Raw genomic sequence first — 23,228 nt, forward strand, 5'->3', positions numbered from 1 at the left:
GGCCATGTGCTGCATAATAACAAAACTTTCATCCTTGTGGAAGAAAGAAAACTGTTGCTGGAAGGGCTCGAACTAGTGAGTTGTCAGCATTGAGGAACGTGTGTAATATATGTCATAGAGACAGAGGAAAAAAGAATATGGGGCATAGACTGGCTAGTAGAGAATACCATTAAATGGATTGTAATAAATGTGAACAACTCCGACAGTGATTACGATTCTATGTAGGGGATTGAGTAACCTATATTTCTTCCAGGGATGGTGGGCTGAGTGGTTCAGACGGTTGAGACACTGGCCTTCTGACCCCATCTTGGCAGATTCAATCCTGACTCAGTCCGGTGGTATTTGAAGGTGCTCAAATATGTCAGCCTCGTGTCGGTAGATTTACTGGCACATAAAAGAACTCCTGCGGGACTAAATTCTGGCACCTCGGTGTCTCCAGAAACCATAAAAGAGTAGTTATTGGGACGTAAAACCAATAACATTATTATTATGATTATTATTATTATCATTATCATCAACATCATCATCATCATCATCATCATCATCATCATCATCATCATCCAGAGACTAAATTAGTGAATGTATTAATCTTCAAAATGATATTGAATATCTTCTTGATTCATTCTGGTGATTGTATACATGTATTATTTTTATAACATTTAAGGTACAGATTATTTGAACTTTGTATTGATCTTGCTATTCAATACTGGTTGAGTCTTTATGACTATAGCAGTGTCATTACATTAATGTTTAACATTTAATCATCTTGCATTCCCGACCTAACAGTAAAAACACCACTGGTAGCTACCACGGGAACCACTCTGCTTCCCTATACCCCACGCCCCGCGCATGCATAAAAACTCAACCTTTAAAGTCCGCGTCTTTATTAGGCATATAGGCTACATCGCTAGCTGTGGCAAGCGGTTGTACAGTGCCTCTGTGAAATGTCACTAGTTCTCGGGGAATAGTGAAGAGAGACTAATATTCTACTTGGCGGGAGACAGACTCACAGCGCAGGTGACCACGCAAGCAACAATCCCCTGAATAGATTAAAAAAAAGTCCCTGTATTAGCCTCTACAAAAATGTTTCTCAAATCTGCAGAATTGCATAAAAACATACGGGCCTTCGAATTCTTAGAAAAGCCATGGCTACTCAGTGGCAGAGTTATAAGGCGTCTACTGAACCTGATACTTAGTAAAATTAACAGTTTTACAGACAACAGGGATATTTTCGTGATGGATCGTCATATTGTAAAGACACATGAACAGGTATTGCCGGCAAATTTTCAACAGGTTCTTGTCAAAATTATGATGCCAGTTTTAAGTTAATGGTTATTAAACACGTGGCAATGAAAAATAATTGTGCACGTGCAAGAAAATACAGTATAACTAATGCCAATGTTCCGCGTTAGCCTGAAGACAAAGATAGCTTAAAAATATGTGATGTACAAAATTTATATTCAGTGGCCCACAACAAAGATGCTTTAAAGAAGTAAAATATGAAATTGTGGTGTATACTAGCTAGGCACTGAAATTGACTGATGACGGCAAACGAGACGTGTGTCTAGTGGCAACTGACTGTACCTGACGCTTGGTAAGAGTAACAGTTTTATAGACAGCAGGAATATTTTCCTTATGGATTTTCGTATTGTAGAAACGTGGAATGGGTATTTTCGGCAAATTTTCAATTTTCAATGGGTTCTCTTCAATATTATGGTGCCAGTTTTAATTGAATGATTATTAAACTCATGGAAATAAGAATAATTGTGTGGCTGCAAGAAAATACGCCACAACTAAAGCCAGTGTTCAGCTTTGGCGTGAAGACAAAGGCAGTCTAAAAAATGCATACTGTACAAGAAAGGTATTCATATGATTTCACTGAGCACTTTTTAAGCCTGATTTTGTTTTTTGAAGGAAAAAGTGTGGGTCGTCTTGCATTCAGGGTCGTCTTAGGTTTGGAGAAGTACGGTATATACACGTATGATACATGTTAATGACAAATAAGGGATATCAGCTTAGTGAAGAACTGGGAGAGGTAAACGGAGGAGAAATATCTCATATCTCTCTCATAGACTCCCATGCCCACCTTTGGAATCACTTTGAATCAATCGTTTCCATATTTACTTGGTGCCAGAGCTTGCACATGGATTTTGTCCATTTGGAATTTTGCTGGATGGATGGATGTCTGCTGTGTGAAATGTAAGTTGACCTGCACTGTGTATTAATGCCATGAATGTTTTGCCATCCGTAATCTACCTAAAATGCTGATAAATATGATTTAAAATCTTTACATTTGGACATATTATATAATGTGAATGTATTACTTCATTGTTGTTTGTTCTTTGGTTTTCTATATCTGTTACTGTCTGTCTGTTAGGTAATCAGCCCAGAGGCTGGTTGGATCCTCAAATAGTACCACCAAAGGTAATGCGGTTATAAGGAAACCACAAAAACCAATGTCAGCACCAAAATGAGGCGTACTAGACAAGACGAGGAGTGAGGTAGTTTGCCATTGCTTTCCTCACTGGATCAGTAAGTGCTATTGCAGCACAACTGACCCTATGAGCAACACCTTTCATAACACTCAGATCCACTAGTCATGCTCTGAATGCCATTACTCAGCACCACCCATACCCCAGCAGCTTCCATATTGTCACAGCCATGGATGTGACTGGGACTTCGGTGAAAGCTACACTTTACTCTTGCCTGTGCCAGGAGATGGATACAAAAGTACTGTATCCATCAAGAAATGGCAGCAGGCAAATGTGTTACTATTGTATTACAACGTAGTTGCCTTTCCCCGTCTTTCATTCAAAGTATCTTTATCTCGTAGTTGTACTGTAGTGCATGATCTGGCTATAGAGTGCAAATTTATTTGCCTCTTAGTATCATTTCCTATGCCTTTTCTTGTAATAAATATTAAGTATTCAGTAGTGATATTGTTCTACTTGAAGGCTAGCAATAGCAAAAAATCTTCTTAACTTATTTGAGCACTTGGATGAAGAATACATTATTTTGTGACTGTTGTAAAATGAGAAATCTAGTATTCTGTAAACTGTCAATTGTTATTATTGTGGGATCTGCAGGATGTTGTTTAAAGCAGGAAACATGTATGTGACTGAGTCTTCCACTAGGAGTTTCTAATAATGTACACATGTGATAAACATACATCTCTACTCTTTAAATTTTGCTTCCATTACCTAGATTACTAGACATGGTTGTCTGAGTTTATGCCATGTGAAATGAGACAAATTACTGTTAAACTTGACATTTTACAAAGACCTTGCTTTTGCTTCCTTAAGAGTAAACCATGCTGAAAATATCACTGTAGCTCTGTTAACGAAGTTGCACCCTCTTTTGTCACCAGATGGATTACAATATGTGCCGGTATAAGCAAACAATACTTACATTCTTCTTCTACCATACAATATAAGAGGGAAAAATTCTATGACGTACTAAAATCAAAATGTATGGAATGCGGGTAATTAATAATATCACCAGAGATCTTTGGCATGCCGACATCATATGACATGGAGCGCCCAACATACATTTCTCTGCTTTTAAAATCTCTGCGTACCTCTGCTGGGTTTGAACCCGCAGTCTTGGGATCTGGAGGTCGACAGCAGCAGTAATCACAGAGGGAGCTAAGGCAAATAAAGAAAGACAAAGGTGATGTTAAATCTGAGCTGTCAGTTGAGAGATAGTGTGGAATGACATTAGTGTACAAATTATCTTGAGTGAAGCTCTTGAAGGTAGAAAATATAATAACATGTAGAAAAATTGGAATTCAGGGGGCCAAACTGGGGTAAATATTCATTTATAGGGAGGGGAGTTAGGGATTGGAATAATTCATGAAAGGAAATGTTTGATTAATTTTGAAGTTCTTTGAAATCGTTTAAGAAAGGACAAGCTAAACAATTGATGGGGAGTCTTCCACCTTGGCAACAGTCCTAAATGCAGATCAGTGATGATTGATTGAATTTATAAAACTGAGGAAACCGAGCCTTGTTTAAAATTATTAAGAATCGTTGTAGAAATTTAGAATATAAATTTTAATTGTTCTATCAATGGGAGAGGAACAAATAAGTGGACAAATTCATATACAGAAAGGTATGAACTCAATGACTGGTCAGAGGGAGCAACAGAGGGCAGAGGCAATGACCAGCATGAAAACACAAAAGGACCAGGATAGTCTCCACGTCTTCATACACTCCCTTCTTCAAATATGTATATCCCCAATCCCAGTTCCACGTCCATTCATTGAGCTCGTCAGATCATCATTGAAGTAGATTTACAAAGGTGATTTCACTAGATTTCTGTTCACCCCGCTTGAAAATACGATGATTCTTAAGCATTTAAAACAAGTCTCCATTTATTCAGCTGTACTTGCCAATGTTTAAGAACCTTATATTACCGAGCAAGTTGGCTGTACGGATAGCGTTGTGCAACTATGAGCTTGCATTTGGAAGATAATGGGTTTGAATCCCACTGTCGACAGCACTGAAGATGGTTTTCTGTGGTTTCTGATTTTCACACCAGGCAAATGCTGGGGCTATGCCTTAAGACCATGGCCACTACCTTCCCAGTCCTAGCCCTTCCCCACCCCTCCGTCATCGAAAACCTACCATGTATTACTGCAGTGTTAAACAAGTATTAAAAAAACATTATTTATTCTGCTGCCTAGGAAGGTGAAGCAACGATGAGTCCTCTGATGAAGATGCCTTTTCTTGTTTCAATTTTTTTGGTTTTAGTTGTTAATTTGTGTTTAGTTTATGTAGTTTTATATGGAGCCTTCAAAAATTTTCAACTTATATTATTTATTCTGGCGATATTGTGTAGGTGAAACTGAATCCTGGTTTGGAACAGGTATGTGGAATTGCAGTTTCTCCGTAGGTGGGTTCACAGTTGTGTAACTTCTCAAAGTGCTGCTTCAGGATGTAACAGTTGATCTTTGTGCTGGTCTCCAGTGTCCCATCAGGGTGACGGAAACAAAGAGTGGGCGGTTTGTAGTTGCTCAGTTCTTCCCTAAAGGTTCTGTAGAAATTCCATGTGCATTTTTTTTTTAAGTCGTCATCTGATCTTTTGAGGTGGTGTCTGTCTGTCTGTCTGTCTGTCTGTCTGTCTGTTAGGTCATCAGCCCAGAGGCTGGTTGGATCCTCAAATAGCACCACCAAAGGTTATGAGGTTATAAGGAAACCACAAAAACCAATGGCAGCACCAAAATGAGGCGTACTAGGCAAGACGAGGAGTGAGGTAGTTTGCCATTGCTTTCCTCACTGGGTCAGAAAATGCTATTGTAGCACGACTGACCCTATGAGCAACACCTTTCATAACACTCAGATGCACTAGTTGTGCTCTGAATGTCAGGACTCAGCACCACCCATACCCCAGCAGCTTCCATATTGTCACAGCCATGGATGAGACTGGGACTTCGGTGGAAGCTACATTTTACTCTGGCCTGTGCCAAGAGATGGATACAAAAGTACTGTATCCATCATGAAATGGCAGCAGGCAAATTTGAGGTGGTATATGCGTTTAATTTGTCTGAGTATTTTGGACGTATGCTTCTGGGTTTCTGAAAATATCTTCCAGTTCTCGGGCGTTTGGTGGCTGTGCCAATTCTTCCAGGCTGGAATACGCGATTCCAGAGCTTTTTCACAGTCAGAGGTCCACCACCTTTGTTTCCATTTCCGTGGGGGTTGACCGAGTTTTATTGACGATTCTTGGATGGTCTCAAGAAGTGTGTTCATGTTTGTACATTTGTTTGTAATGATTGTGCAAACTCTTGTGCATGTTCTTTCAGATATTCCGGGTCAGTACGCGGGATTTTAGATTTTTTATACATTTTTTGATTGGGTCTGAATTAAATTGAGATTTGTGAAAGATGGTAGTTGGACTCCACATAACCTTTGTGTACTCTCACGTTCATAATTTCCGGGGAAAACTTTCTGGCAATCACTACATGGTCAATCTGATATTCACCAATGTGATTGATTGGTGACTTCCATGTAGTCATTTTTCATGGTGGTTTCTTAAAATGTGTGGACATCAACTGGAGATTGGCCATTCCACATACGTTGATTAAATGATGCCCATTAGCGTTACTCTTTCTATGTGCTGAGAAATCTCCGATGATATGCCTGTATTCTCGCTCTCTACCAATTTGTGCATTAAAATCCGCAAGGAGAATCTTGACATGATGCTGAGGGATCTTCATCAGCGCTCATTCCAGATGTGACCAGAATTTTTCAACTTTGTTTGTATCAGATTCATTGTTGACCTGTGCGTGTGCATTCACTATTGTGTAGGCCTTGTTGGCACATTTAACTGTGAGTACGGAGAGGCGTTCCGAGGTTGATGTGAAATCTATCACCGAGTTCTCAATACTGTTATGTACTAGGAATCCGGTTCCCAACATATGTAGGTTGCTCTTTGGTACTTTAAATGCAGGTTTTCCCTTGTATATGCGATATGCACAGGAGTCGAAAAGATCAGAATTGCGAAATCGCCTTTCTTGTACGGCAAGTATGAGGATTCTTTTAAATGTATAAAATTTTATTGTGTGTTATTTTCCACCTGTTCAATACAATCAATCATAATGTTCTTTCCTCATTAAACTATGAACATGGGACATGTTTTGCCCCTTTTAAAGGGCATCATCAGCCTTATTATCTCTTCAGTATCAAAATAGGTACCTGTTTAGCTATGACATAATCTAAAAATTCTTATAATTTAAAACATTAACATAATGTATAGTCGTCATGTAAGGAACTTGATAAGACATGAAATCATTACTATGCTAAAGGCCTAATGCCTTGGTCAAGAGTAAGAAGTGATTAATTAACCTATATAGTACAATAGACATTGTAAAATTGAAGTGAGTGAAAGCATTGTTTACACAAGATTTAAAAAGGAAATACATTCCAACACGTAAAGTTTTGACATATTACTTAACTATATACTCAGATCTAGTGAATAGTGTTCATTCAAAAGTTGATAAAATTCGTGTGTGCAATTTTCGAAGGTTGAAGTTAATTTATTGTTGTATCTTAATTGAAGGCTTATTATTGAGTACTATATTTGCTGGTGCATTAAAATTGTAATAGTGTCATTAACTATCTTCTTTTGTATACACTAATATTGTGATGTTGGCGTGCTGCATCGATGTTGTGGCACTCTAATGTTAGCTTGTTGATCAAAAAGACAACAGGCTGTGGGACAGTTGCAATGTCATGCTGTTGAGTGTATATAAGCTCTGTAAAAGGAGAAGTTAGAATTAACCAGATTAAAATGTAAAAAACAAAACGGGAGAGGGAAACCGGAAAACTGCTGTGTTGACGCTTACCTTTTGCCCACTTGAATGCTACCTTGATGTGTGAGTACTGCTGGTCACCAATGTTCTGCTGCGCGTATTGTATGTGTGATGTCTTGGTGGAAGGGAGTGGTCTTGGAAAGGCAGGGCTATTGGCTTGCGGGTTGCGCGTGAGGGGGAGTTGCTTGCATCTAGTGGGCAAGAGGGACATGATGTGTTTATCGGCCTGATGGGACTGTTTATTGTTTCTGTTTTTAGAACCTTACATAAAATATTATCTTGAAGATTTAACTGATGGAATAGGATTGATAATTGTTCATAAAGAGCACTTTTTATGTCTATTGGATCATTTAAGTTTTGATTTATGTTATATTTCTGATCCAAAAAATATAAAGTTTTTCAAATTCGGTCGTGAGTTTGCCTTTATCAATTTTTAAAAAAAATCTGGATATCACGTTCAATTGTAGTGAAGCTATGGCCTGAGTCTCTCCTATGATTATTCATAGCCGAGAATTTGTTATGTTTTTGAGCGTTGAAATGTTCAACGTATCTAGTTAAAAAATATAACAAGTTCTCAGCTATGAGTAATCATATGAGAGACTCAGGCCATAGCTTTACAACAATTGAACATGATCTCCAGATTTAAAATAATCAAAAAAGGCAGACTCATGACCGAATTCAAGAAACTTTATATTTTTGTGGATCAGAAATATAACGTAAATGAAAACTTAAACGTTCCAAAAGATATTGGAAGTCCTCTTTATGAACAATTGCCAATCCTATTCCATCAGTTAAATCTTCAAGATAATATTTTACGTAAGGTTTTAAAAACAAAAACAATAAACACTCCCATCAGGCCGATAAATACATCACGTCCCTCTTCCCTACTAGACGTAAGCAACTACCCCTCATGCGTAACCTGCAAGCCAATAGCCCCACCTTCACAAGACAACTCCCGTCCACCAAGATGTCACACGTACAAAACGCGCAGCAGAAAATTGGCGACCAGCAGTACTCACACATAAACGTAGCTTTCAAGTGGGAAATAGGTAAGCGTCAACACAGCAGTACTTATAATTTTTCCGGTTACCCTCTCCCGCTTTGTTTTTTACATTTTAATCTGGTTAATTCTAACTTCTCACTTTACAGATCTTACATACACTCAACAGCATGACATTGCAACTGTCCCACAACCTGTTCTCTTTCTGATCAACAAGCTAACATTAGAGTGCTACAACATCGACGCAGCACAGCAACACCACAATGTTAGTGTATACAAAAGAAGATAGTTAATGACACTATTACAGTTTTAATGCACCAGCAAATATAGTACTCAGTAATAAGCCTTCAATTAGCAGATATCTTGGATTCTGGAGGTCAAATGGACTGTATCGCGATTGACCTGTCTAAAGCATTTGATAGGGTGGATCATGGGAGACTACTGGCAAAAATGAGTGCAATTGGACTAGACAAAAGAGTGACTGAATGGGTTGCTATATTTCTGGAAAATAGATCTCAGAGAATTAGGGTCGGTGAAGCTTTATCTGACTCTGTAATAATTAAGAGGGGAATTCCTCAAGGCAGTATTATCGGACCTTTATGTTTTCTTATATATATAAATGATATGAGTAAAGGAGTGGAATCGGAGGTAAGGCTTTTTGCGGATGATGTTATTCTCTATAGAGTGATAAATAAGTTACAAGATTGTGAGCAACTGCAGCGTGACCTCGAAAATGTTGTGAGATGGACAGCGGGCAATGGTATGATGATAAACGGGGTTAAAAGTCAGGTTGTGAGTTTCACAAATAGGAAAACTCCTACCAGTTTTAATCACTGCGTTGATGGGGTGAAAGTTCTTTTTGGGGATCATTGTAAGTATCTAGGTGTTAATATAAGGAAAGATCTTCATTGGGGTAATCACATAAATGGGATTGTAAATAAAGGGTACAGATCTCTGCACATGGTTATGAGGGTGTTTAGGGGTTGTAGTAAGGATGTGAAGGAGAGGGCATATAAGTCTCTGGTAAGACCCCAACTAGAGTATGGTTCCAGTGTATGGGACCCTCACCAGGATTACCTGATTCAAGAACTGGAAAAAATCCAAAGAAAAGCAGCTCGATTTGTTCTGGGTGATTTCCGACAAAAGAGTAGCGTTACAAAAATGTTGCATTGTTTGGGTTGGGAAGAATTGAGAGAAAGAAGAAGAGCTGCTCGACTAAGTGGTATGTTCCGAGCTGTCAGCGGAGAGTTGGCGTGGAATGACATTAGTAGACAAATAAGTTTGAATGGCGTTTATAAAAGTAGGAAAGATCACAATATGAAGATAAAGTTGGAATTCAAGAGGACAAACTGGGGCAAATATTCATTTATAGGAAGGGGAGTTAGGGATTGGAATAACTTACCAAGGGAGACGTTCAATAAATTTCCGATTTCTTTGAAATCATTTAGGAAAAGGCTAGGAAAGCAACAGATAGGGAATCTGCCACCTGGGCGACTGCCCTAAATGCAGATCAGTATTGATTGATTGAATTAAGATTGCAACAATAAAATAACTTCTACCTTTGAAAGTTACAAACACCAAATTTTATCAACTTTTGAATGAGGACTAATCATTAGATTTGAACATATAGTTAAATAATATGTCAAAACTTTACGTGTTGGAATGTATTTCCTTTACAAATCTTGTCTAAAAATGTTTTAACTCACTTCAATTTTACCATGTCTATTGTACTATATAGGTTAATTAATCACTTCTTACTCTTGACCAAGGCATTAGGCCTTTAGCATATTAATGATTCTCATGTCTTATCAAGTTCCTTAAATAATGACTATACATCATGCTAATATTTTAAATTATAAGAATGTTTAGATTATGTCATAGCTAAACAGGTACCTATTTTAGTATTGAGGCGATGATAAGGCTGATGATGCCCTTTAAAAGGGGCAAAACATGTCCTATGTTCATAGTTTAATGAGGAAAAGGACATTAATCTTATGATTGATTGTACAGAATAGGTGGAAAATTACATGCAATAAAATTTTATAGATTTAAAAGAAGTTACTTTCAATACAGATTTTAAAAACAATGAATTTTATAACTTGCAAAGTATGAGGATTCCGAATCTGTCACAGGTATCTGACAGTGTCTTGAGTTTTCCTGTTTTGGTCAGTGTCTGAACGTTAAGTGTACAAATGAACTAAGTCTTCTTGGGTTTGAGAAGTTCAGGGAAGCTCCAACTTTTCCCAGCATTATGTCCTGGTACCCCAGAATCTGAATGACGAGGTTTACCTTCGCTGTTATCAGCTCAGGACTGAGGTAGTCGCTCTGTCGCTTATGCTTCCATCATGCTATGTTCGTGGTAGATTTTAGCTGAAGGGCTTGAGCCCGGGGCAAGTGAGTCATTGATTACTGATTCACTCTCATCGTACGGGTTGTTAGTCCATACGGACAGCTGGCGTTTTGCTGACGTGTTGCCTCAAGATGTTTTCTGGCTGTGGCTGATTTTGATCTGCGAGAGGTATTTTATTTCCCTCAGACCCTCCGGATAAGTCCGGCGAGCCCCCTTATCTGCCACCTGGGACGCACCCAATAGGGGAACAGGTAACCCCCACGGGTTTTATTATTATTATTATTATTATTATTATTATTATTATTATTATTATTATTATTATTATTATTATTATTATTATCTACGTTGTAATGTATGACACGTCAGTACAGACTTTATTTGGTATAAATCGTGGTCGTATCATTTATTTGTCTGTGGTATAATCTGTCTTGTGTAACAGAATATGTGAGGTTATGTCACGATACTTGTGCTATATGTTTATTAATGCAACTCTATTTAATGTAAGAACACATAAATAATAGTATATAATTTTTTATTACATGTAAATATGATGTATAAATCTGACTTAATGTTGTGCAACACAGGGTAAGAGTCTAGAACAACGCACCTTTGTCACTCGAGTTTTACAGAATGTTCTATTCAATGGTATATAGGTTAATGGAGACTTGAGAAGATACAAGAAAGCATGTTGTAGCATACTTTTCTGGAAGCATGGCCAGGCAGGGTATATAAAGGACTGTCTTGGGTTGTTGAGTCGAGTTGTTAATGAGAGTCGTTAGTCGAGTTAAGTATGCGAACTCATGTTGTGGTTTTGCCGTTGAAGTGGTTATGTTGTGCCAGTTCCACATGTGATCTTGTCAAGCGTTCCGCAGTTGGTTGACACGCTAATGTGGCAGTCGATTAAGTTCAAGATGGTGGTTCATTTGATGTGCAAGTATTAAGGTGTATATAATTTGTAAATAAAACAGTGTGCACAATTGACAGCATCCCGTGTGTGCATCTTTGTGATTACGATAACTTATTCACAAAGTGTTCCTTATACACAGGGTGGAAGGTAACTGGTGCATCAGATTAGTACAAATCATAGATCTTGGGCAGAGGATCACATTGTCACAAGTTTCAGGACAATAGCTTGCACTGTTCTCGAGGAAAGTAGTGTTTTTGGAGTTGCAAGGATTACAACACTGCAGCTGGCGGTAGCTACTGATGAGGCTGCCAGGATATGTCATGAGCTTTTAAACCGGTTTCAGCCTGCTGGTGTACCTTTAGGGTCAAGCATCTGCTTTCAACACAAACAATAAGAACATGCATATTCTCTTTCCAGAGGAAAGACTAGCACTAGTTCACTGACTTTGTTTTGTGATAGTACAGGAGGTAACTTCACGTTTAAAACTTAACATACATAATGAGCATTTAGTAACTATTCAACAATATGACATTAAGCATAACTTGGCTTATCCAACAATTGATGCGTGCTCCTGGCTTCTGTGTTCTTGTGACTGGTGCGAGGCTGCTGTGATTTTGTGGGTTTCCTTTCTCCAAGGCGCTGAAATGGGAAATAGTATCCTTTCTGTTCTTGCTGGGTAAGGCTCTGTAAGTTGTGTGCTGTATTGTGTGCTGCTTTTCTTGCTGTTTTGCTTGCAGGTGTACCTGTCATATAAGCACATTGTAGTTTCATGATGGCTAGCACCCCCCTCCCCCCCCCTGCCGGGAGGTGGGGGCGACAATGTCTCGTCATGTGGATCCACGGGAGGCTCAGAAATGAGTAGATCTCCTCAGCAAGGCCTGCCGGCTTCCAAGGCCGCTTCATCAATAAATGTCTTACAAACGATAACCGCTGACATGGTCAGTGAATACTCAAGAACCGGGAAGATCCCAGCTAGCGTAGCCACTATGTTCCCATGGTGGCACCCCGCTGTAAAGGGCATGTGGAAAGTAGTAGGGAAACAAATCCTACAAAGGCGACAGGCAAAATCTCAGAAAAAGCCTGTCGCCACCGCTAACTCTTTCCCTGCCCACAGAGGGCAATTTAAGTAAGGAAGAACTTGTGCCTCAGCCACAGCAATCCTGGAAAGCGGCTGAGCCACAACCCTCCATGAGGACCACTACGGCGACCACCTTGCGACAGGAGACAGGGCAGATCCCCCCCACCAGGAGGGGAGGATGAGAACATGGAAGTCCAAACTGAGAAGAAAGTCTCTGTGCCCCCCATAGTGGTTGCTGATAAGTCGGAGTATCAGCACCACTATACTTACCTGAGATCACGCTGCACTGGCGACATTCGTGTCATAAATACCAGGGAAGTGTTGAAGTTTCACGCTGCCAATGAGGAGGACTACCAACTCATAAGGCAATACTTTGAAGAAAACAATAAGGGCTTCTATACTCACCAGCTGGCGAGTCAGAGGCTCCTTAAAGTTATCGTTCAAAGTATCGTCTTCACGGTTGGTGTAGACTGGATTAGAGAGGAGCTCATAGCGCTTGGGTACCAGTCTCAGGATGTGTACCAGTACACTAGACAGGATGCCACAACCAAGAAGTTGATATGCCTAAGCGTTATGAGCGTCACCCTCCCTAGGAAATAATTCTCTGAAACTATCTTCTCTGTGAAGTATCTCTGTGAGTCCACAGTAAAAATTGAGGCTTTCAAGGGCCGTGACGGCCCTTCTTAATGTTTTAGATGCTAGCGGTGGGGGACACTGCTAATTATTCCAAGATGCCCTTACTCTGTGTGAAATGTGAAAACCACTCGGCTGCTTTCTGCCCTCTTGCTCCCGGGGCACCATCTAAGTGCGTTAACTGTCTGGGCGAGCACCCCACCTCTTGGAGGGGCTGTCAACACTTCCGCAACATTATGGAGCAGAAGATGGTACGAGAGTACTTGAAATCACAGAAAAACAAGACTCTCCCTCTCTCAAGAGAAATCGACCCTAACTTCTCTTTTGCAGCTGCAGCCGGAGGCGCCTAGACCCCCTACACCACATCGAACCCTGTAACCTCAGTGGAAGCGTTGCCTATATACTATCTCTATTTTACAAGTAACTATTCTCATGTTTAGACCCGTATTGAAATTTGCTATAATTTGCATACAAATTTGTATGTTTTAATTTCTATTCCACCTTTTCAATACAGTTGATTTTGTGTTGTTAGAAATTCATATTGCTACAACACTACATTAAAAAGGACATGTTTCGATCGGTTTCAAGCATCCTCAGCCTTTGTAATTTATCTCAAGGTTAAGACCTGTCATTGTTAATTTGCGTATAACTAATTTTTACTTAATTATGATTCTAAAAACTAAGTGGTAAAATATGTGAACATAGGCATTTGTAAATACAATGGACAGTTTAACAATATCAAATGACAGTGCTAAAATTGGGATATACATTAATTCTAATAACATTGACGTCCAACCCTGACAACGCATAAAGACTCCTCGCCACACGATACGCCATTGTTTAACGCCCCACCTACTGTTTCTTCCCCTAAGTCCTCTACTTGCCCTTCGCAACAGCTTCTTCATTCGTATAACACAAGGAGTAGAAACACGAAAGCAAGCAGTCACCGTAATGTAACAGGTACCGCAAGGCATAATAGTAGCAGTCAAAGGGGTAAGTGATGCATACCAATACGATCACTGTGAAAGCACAATAGCACACAACATTATCACGTAATTTCATTTGTTACAGATGCACCATTATTTAAATATTGTGGAAAACGAAAACATATCAGTACCTCAAGATTCTTGGATTGACGTCTCTTTTGATTAAGCTCTCATAAACACGAACTACTTCCAATGTAAAACCTGCTCGTCAAATTAAGACCAGTTTGAGGAAACTACCAATAAGTTGCATTTCACCGGTTACAACTAATGAATTACAGAAGCATGCCTCAAACCAATACATGATGCAGAATATTCCCAACGCATTTAAGCCTTTAAGCTTTAGACACTATTCAGTTTTAGCAGAATTTACAACTCAAATTTTAATACAAGTCTACCAATAATTGTTTTTAAAAAACAAAGAACTTGAGAATTTTAGCCAAATCTCATTAATGTGAAGATATTACTGTGTTTTGGAAAAGAAGAATAGTTACATGTAATGTGATAGTCAACCAGGCAAAAACTAGGACAAACAAACCTCAAGGTTAAAGTCAGTAAGATTGCTAAAGATATATGGTTTTTGAAAGAATGTTTCAAGTGCAGTATAATACCTAAGTTTCTAAGGTCTACCCAAAGAAATAACATATCAAGTTTGAAGTCTCTTGACACCCAAAACAGAGTAAACAAGATATGGCTAAAAAATGAAATAAAGTTATATAGAAAGAAATCTTTACTAAACTTACAACTCTACAAGGTATACTTAAGTACATCCCAGTCTACATCCCCATTAGAATGGAGTTCAATTCAACAGTATACCAATGAAAACTTTCCAACATCTTAGATAGAAAGCAAAAAAACAAATTAGAACACCTAAAAGAAACTCAACAAAAGTCAACAACACACGTAAATAGAGAAAATGACCTGATTTCATTAATGAAAAACACCCCCGCGACAATTAATCTGTCGGACACCAACTTTTCTGACAATGAAATGCATATACTTTAATAAAGGAGCTAAATTCAATTGGTCCAGTCCACAAAAAACGGAAGATTTAACAACCACAATAGTGAAATCAGAACTAAATATAGGGAAATTGCTGGCAGAAATACAAAATTATATTAAATTTGAAGTAAAAAAGAAACTCCCAAATTTAGTAAAAGAAATGAAAACCAACTCTAACCAGGTCCTTCTGAAACAAACAAGGGAATTAAAAACAAAAATAAGGGATAACAATGTGATTGTAACTAAGGCGGATAAAGGCGAAACAATAGTCCTAGTAAATAAAAGCGACTACATCAAAAAAACCGAAGAGTTCTTCTCTGATAAGTCTTACACTGCAGTGAATAAAGACCGGTCCATAGAATTCAACAGCCTAAAAACAACCCTTAAAAATTCAACTTGTTTATTGAATGAACAAGAACAACAAAAAATGGTTAACATGAACCCGATAATACCTAAGGCAAAGGCACTACCCAAGATACACAAAATAACACACCCATTCGACCAATTATAAACAGTAGGAACAGCCCAACATATAAAACGTCAAAATTTATACATCAGTTTCTTAAAAAACATAAGTTTTACAATACTTCTTCAATTAAAAATTCAATTGAATTCAGCGAAAAACTAAAGAAGTTCAACTTACAATCCCACCATAGGATGAGCTCGTTTGACATTACTAATATGTATTCAAACATCCCTATTAACGAAACTGTGGAAATTATTAATTCAAACCTCTCCAAGCATAGCAACTTAAGTAAGCTCGAGATAGATGAATTCATTAAATTACTTACATTTGTGTTAAATAACTATTTCACATTTAATAATAAAATTACCACCAGTTGAGTTTGGCTATGGGTGACCCCAGCTCGGGGATATTGGCCGATATTTACATACACAACAAGGAACTTATATTAATTAAACCTAATATAGAAGGGCTCTGCCTTTGGCTAAGATTCGTAGACGACACGTTCGTAATAATAGATAACCGGAAAAATAACAGCAAAAAAAATTTTGATTTTTAAAATAATATTGACCGTTACATAAAATTTGCTAAAGAAGATGAAAACGACAGTTCATTAAACTTCCTAGATGTTAACGTAACACGCAAAAATTCTAAATTCGATTTTCAAATATTCAGAAAGTCGACACATACTTCAGTAAAAATAAGAAATGATTCACTTCACCCGAAATCCCACAAACAGGCAACCTTTTTTAGCATGGCCTACAGAGCTTACAAAATACCCTTATCACCCGCGAATTTAACGAAGGAACTAAATTTCAGAAAAGAACTAGCACTAGTCAGTGGATACAAAATAGAGATGGTAAATCAAATCATCAATAAAGTAAAACTCAAATTAGCCAAAATTTTACCCCAGAAAAGACTAAAAAATCAAAATATGCAGCTTTTACTTACACCAGTCCAGCGATTCATCAAATAGCAAACCCATTGAAAAAAACAGAATATACAAATAGCTTTCAAGACACACAACACCTATAAAAACTTATTCTTTAATCACAACATAGTAAACTCCAATAATAACAAATATCAAGGTTCTGGGACATACAGACTATCATGCACACAGTGTAATTTTTCGTATGTTTGCCAAACTCTCCGCAGCTACCAGATACATGGAACACTTTAATGCTTTAAAGCATAACAAATATTCCACAATGAGTAACCACATGTAAGAAACTGGCCATCAATATACCACAATAGACAGAGACCTCAAAATAATCAAAAGAATTGAAAAAGGGAAGCTAATAACTGAGTTTGAGAAGATTTATATTAATTTGGACCAGTATTTTAATAAAGAAAAAAACCTGAATGACGAGGTCAAAATAAAGAGTCCATTAATAGAGCAATTGCCAATATTACTACAAACTTTTAAATCAGATAATAGTAAATTCTTTAAGGCATTTAATCTGAAAACTCCCACCACAAAAATAGACACACTTACTACTTTGATAACGCATAAAGATTCCCCTCCACAAAATACGCCAAGGTCCAACGCCCTGCCTACCATTTCCTCCCCTACTCCTACCTTGACAACGCATAAAGACTCCTTGCCACACGATACGCCAATGTATAATGCCCCGCCTACTGTTTCTCCCCTAAGTCCCCTACTCACCCTTCACAACAGCTTCTTCATTCGTATAACACAAGGAGTAGAAACACGAAAGCGAGCAGTCACCGTAATGTAATAGGTACCGCGAGGCATTGTAGTAGCAGTCAAAGGGGTAAGTGACGCATACCAATACGATCACTGTGAAAGCACAATAACACACAACCAAACCAAACCAAACCCCATGGCACTACAGCCCTTGAAGGGCCTTGGCCTACCAAGCGACCGCTGTTCAGCCCGAAGGCCTGCAGATTACGAGGTGTCGTGTGGTCAGCACGACGAATCCTCTTGGTCGTTATTCTTGGCTTTCTAGACCGGGGCCGCTATCTCACCGTCAGATAGCTCCTCAATTCTAATCACGTAGGCTGAGTGGACCTCGAACCAGCCCTCAGGTCCAGGTAAAAATCCCTGACCTGGCCGGGAATCGAACCCGGGGCCTCCGGGTGAGAGGCAGGCACGCTACCCCTACACCACGGGGCCGGCTATAACACACAACATTATCACGTAATTTCATTTGTTACAGACGCACCCTTATTTAAATATTGTGGAAAAAGGAAACATATCAGCACCTCAAGATTCTCGGATTGACGTCCCTTTTGACTAAGCTCTCATAAACATGAACTACTGCCAATGTAAAACCTGCTCGTTAAATTAAGACCAGTTCGAGGAAACTACCAATAAGTTGCATGTCACCAGTTACAACTAATAAATTACAGAAGCATGCCTCAAACCAGTACATGATGCATAATATTTCCAACGCATTTAAGACTTTAAGCTTTAGACACTATTGAGTTTTAGAATTTACAACTCAAATTTTAATACAATAAGTCAACCAATAATTGTTTTTTAAAAACAAAGAACTTTAGAATTTTAGCCAAATCTCATTATTGTGAAGATATTACTGTGTTTTGGACGTCAGTGTTATTAGAATTAATGTATATCCCAATTTTAGCACTGTCATTTGAAATTGTTAATCTGTCCATTGTATTTACAAATGCTTATGTTCACATATTTCACCACTTAGTTTTTAGAATCATACTTAAGTTCAAATTAGTTAAAAGCAAATTAACAATGACAGCTTGAGATAAATAACAAAGGCTGAGGAGGCTTGAAACCGAGCGAAACATGTCCCTTTTAATGTAGTGTTGTAGCAATATGAATTTTTAACAACACAAAATCAATTGTATTGAAAAGATAGAATAGAAAAATAAAAAATACAAATTTGTTTGCAAATGATATACTTTCTGTCGGGCATAACCAAAGTTTTGAACCTCGCGAGGGAGATTAATTTCTCTAGGCTCCTGCCTTTTTTAAACGATACCGCAACCAAGCTAAGGTCATGTCAGACAACAATTGACAAGATTGGAGTACTGATTAGTGCTGTGATGCAGTACGTCTCAGAACCCTAATGAGATTGTTGTTCTCTGACTATGGACCTTACAGTCTGTGCCTGGAATTGTAAGGGTGTTACTGCTCAGAAATACAAACTTGAGTCGTTTATTTCTGAGCATAGCATTGATATCCTCCTGTTAGGAGAAACATGGCTTAAGCCTCACATGCCTTTCAAAATTAAAATCGTTGCATTCTATCGCAAAGACAGAGCCACAGTGGGGGAGTGGCCGTGCTGATTAAGTCTTAGCTTACTCACCACGTCATAGACCTCGCTCCCTCTCGGCATTGTTGAGTCTCTTGGTATCGAGACTAGACACGAAAACTATCAATATAGTATTTTTGCAGCCTATTTACCTCCCAAGGCTACATACTGCGGAGATAGATACTTTATTAAATAATCCAAGCCACATTTGTTCTATCATAGGAGGCAACTTAAATTCCAAGCATACAGACTGGAACTCTAGGACTATAAATCATAAGGGGAGAATACTACAGCAACATATGAGAGATACTGACATCAGTATATACGCCCCCACAGAACATACTTTTTATCCGGAGTGGAGTGGTCTACCTGATGTCCTAGATGTTGCATGTACAACATTTTATAACAGGACTATTGATTTCTTAGTCCCTGATGCTCTAAATTTGGACAAGCCTATCATCTTCAATCTTACTTGGGTTAGGCTAGATGAGTCATCTATTCCTAGAGAGATTTGAAATCGTAACTACCACAGATATACGTGGCATGTTAACAAAAATTTAAAAACTTTTCCAGTTACAAGCAAGAATGATGCCGACCATGCTATTATTCATCTTCAAAATAAGTTCAATAAAGCATGGAAGTACAAAATTCAAGCTGCTAAAAATCCCGCGCACTTGCTCACGCGCGACAATGGCGCTGGTTTTATTGTCAAACCTGACAATAATGGCAGATGTAATTTACTGCCAAATAGCTATTTTATTGCTAAATTATTAAAACATGGTACATGTTTTGCTCATTTTCTGAGCATCTTCAGCCACTTTAGAATCTTAAGGCTAATTAGGAATATTGACCTAGAATGTATATGATTGATTTGTCATTAGCAGGCTTAAAATTAATGCAATTTTTAAGAAACTTGGTTAAATACAGTTTTCTTGTATATTGTCAAAATGGTTAGCCCGCCTGGTGGCCTTGATCGTTAAGGCGCTGAAGTCTAAACGGTTTGACACCGAGGTTAGCCGGTTTGGGTCCTGTTGGTCGAAAATATTTTCACCATCAGAATGTTGGCCGACAGGGTAGGGGAGGCGGTGGTATACAGTTTCTAATCACTAAATAGATTGCCAAAAGCCTGGGTTAAATTCCAAACCTCTCTGCAGTGCTCATATGGAGTGAGGGCATATGATGCTGTTGATGGTGAATTGTCCGTCGGATGGAGATGTTAAGCCTTGAGCAGACCCCTTGGTGCTATTCGACAGGAGTAGGCTATGTGCCAGCACCGGGTTTCACCCTCTCCGTACTATCATATATATCACGTCATTCATTTCATCTCATTAACTCCTCTGATGAGGTTGACATCAGGAAGGGGATCCGGTCATAAAAACCCGCCGCGACAGATTCATCTCACCTCATACCCGACCTTGTAGGAAACGGCAAAAGGGTTGGACAAACATTGTGTCAAAATGGGTGTAATCTAAGCATAACAGTTATTCACATTCAATTAAAACTACTACAGTTTTTTTTGTGTAAACGTCAGAATGGCTGGTCTAAGTATAACAGTTATTCACATTCAATTGAAATTATTATAGTATAAAGGTTTGTTGTTGACTTAAACTGTTTTACTAAAATCTTCAGGAATCATTGTCACTTCTTATAAACTTGAAAAAAAAATGACTATATTACACTCTCCAAACATTTTATAAAATCAGGCTAAAGAACTATTGTGTTTGTCTTCTTACTACTTCTTACTTACTTTTTATTATAGGTATTGATTGTTACACACTTGAACTGACATATGTTGAAACTTGTTGTAACCCAACTTTACAATTACAGTATCTTGTTCAGGATTTAAACATCCATGTGTATGAATTAGGCAGGTCAAAAGGGACATTCAGACTTAATATTGACAGTTGAATTATGATTTCTTCAAACTAAGCAATGAGCTTGTTGACATATCTGTAACAATAGAAAATTTTGTAAGGATATATTATAATAAAACATCGAAGCCTCACATTAAAGGATCAGCACTTACCGCTTTGACTCCTGCCTGTGTATCTGTTAGTGTTCACGGCTGTCTGACGACTACCCGTCACTCCACCAGCACTCCTTGTGTTGTATGTGTCGATACATAACTGCGGGGAGTGGGAAGGGGAAGCAGCAGTAGGCAGTGCTGTGGTGGATGGAGTTTTAATTTTTTTTTTAAATTTCGTGTGGCTATTTCTAGCCGAGTGCAGCCCTTGTAAGGCAGACCCTCCGATGAGGGTGGGCGGCATCTGCCATGTGTAGGCAGCTGCATGTTATTGTGGTGGAGGATAGTGTTATGTGTAGTGTGTGAGTTGCAGGGATGTTGGGTACAGCACAAACACCCAGCCATCATTTTTTAAAAAGCACTATAAATTTAACAGTGATACTACTATCAATAATTCAATAGAATTTTGTGAAAAATTAAAACAATTTCAGCCTACATCCACATTACAAGGTGTGTTCTTATGATGTAACTAACATGTATCCTAGCATACCTATTAAGGAAACCATTGAAATTATTGGAAAGAACTTCATTTCATATTAAGACCTAGCATCTATTAATGGTTGGTTATAAAACAGAAATTATCAATAAGGTAATTAATAGAGTAAAACTGAAATTGGCTACTAGCGTCACTCCGATCAAAATCACAAAACCTAAGTTTGCAACTTTTACATTTACTAACCGAGCCATACATCGAATCACTAATACAATTAAGAAACAGGAAATTAATATTGCAATTAAAACTCAAAACACAAATCAAAATTTTTTCTATCATAACATAGTAAATTCACGCAGTAACCAATACCAATGTTCAGGAATCTATAGACTCACTTGCACAGTGTGTGGATTTTCGTATATTTGCCAAACTGGCAGAAGCTTTATAACCAGATACCTAGAATACGTAACTGCTGCGAAACATAAACATTCAGCTATGAGTACTCACATACAAGAAAAAGGACACCACTTTGCGACTATAGAAAGAGATTTAAGAATAATTAGAAAGGTCGAAAAAGGAAAATTGATGACTAAATTGGAAAATATATATACATCCACTTAGACCAACATTTCAACAAAGATAAAAACTTGAATGATGAAATTGAAGTTAAGAACTCCTTAATTGAACAATTACCAAATTTAATACAAAGATTTAAGTTTGATAGACGAAAATTTTCGAACATTTTCGTTCCTAACAATATCAATAGTCACTCTACCCGAATAAACATCCCCACTCTGCTACTTCTAGATGTTCCCCCATCCACCATGGCGCCGCCTACTGCTGCTTCCCGTCCTACTCTCCGCGGTTATGTATCCATACATACAACACAAGGAGTGCTGGTGGAGCAACGGACAGTCGTCAGGCAGCCCTGAACACTAACAGATACGCAGGCAGGAGTCGAAGGGGTAAGTGCTGATCCTTTAATGCGAGGCTTCAATATTTTATTATAGTATATCCTTACAAATTTTTCTGTTGTTACAGATGTCAACAAGCTCATTGCTTAGTTTGTAGAAATCATAATTCAAATGTCAACACTAAGTTTGAATGTCCCTTTTGTCCCAGAACTAATTCATACACATGGATTTTTAAAATAATCCTGAACAAGATGATAGTAAAGTTGGATTACAACAAGTTTCAACATATGTCAATTCAAGTGTGTAACAATCAATACCTATAATAAGAAATGGTATAACATGAGCCGCTGATAGTAAGACGACGAACACAATAGTTCTTTAGCCTGATCTCAAAATGTTTTGAGAGTTCAATATAGTCGTTTATTCAAGTTTATAAGAAGTGTCAATGATTCTTCAAGATTTTAGTTAAATATTTTAAGTGAACAGCACACTTTTATACTATAATAGTTTCAATTGAATGTGAATAACTGTTATACTTAGATTACAACCATTTTGATACAATATACAAGAAAATTGTATTTTACAAGTTTCTTAAAAATTGCATTAATTTTAAGCTTGTTAATGACAAATCAATTATGTAAGTTCTAGGTCAATATTCCTAATTAGCCTTATGATTCTAAAGTGGCTGAAGATGCTCAGAAAATGAGCGAAACATGTACCATGTTTTAATATTTTAGCAATAAAATAAGGATGAAATCCTAATTTTGTAAGCTAGTTGAGTATTGAATGGGTGGAATAATAAATTTATTGTTTTTACTTTCATTTGATCTTCAATATGGGTTTTAAAAATGAGAATAGTCACTTGCAACATGCGCT

At 38.0% G+C, this 23,228-nt stretch overlaps 1 protein-coding gene across 3 annotated transcripts in view; it reads left to right on the forward strand.

The window, feature by feature from the left end:
• Nucleotides 1-23,228, forward strand: part of LOC136864710 (probable tRNA (uracil-O(2)-)-methyltransferase) — a 148,951-nt gene that overhangs the window by 120,431 nt on the left and 5,292 nt on the right. Inside the window, exon 5 of one of the 3 annotated variants that reach the window (XR_010859361.2) lies at nt 2,378-2,501. The exons of 1 other annotated variant lie outside the window; for it this stretch is intronic. Coding sequence is in view for 1 of the 2 variants with exons in the window: in XM_068226396.1 (XP_068082497.1) it covers nt 22,246-22,377 (132 nt within the window). In the remaining variant the exon portion in view is untranslated. Of the gene's footprint in view, nt 1-2,377; nt 2,502-22,245; nt 22,399-23,228 lie in introns of those variants that run through there. One more of the 3 variants, XM_068226396.1, reaches the window with a different exon arrangement.

Source organism: Anabrus simplex, chromosome 2 (genome assembly GCF_040414725.1).
Source record: "Anabrus simplex isolate iqAnaSimp1 chromosome 2, ASM4041472v1, whole genome shotgun sequence".
Taxonomy (NCBI): domain Eukaryota; kingdom Metazoa; phylum Arthropoda; class Insecta; order Orthoptera; family Tettigoniidae; genus Anabrus; species Anabrus simplex.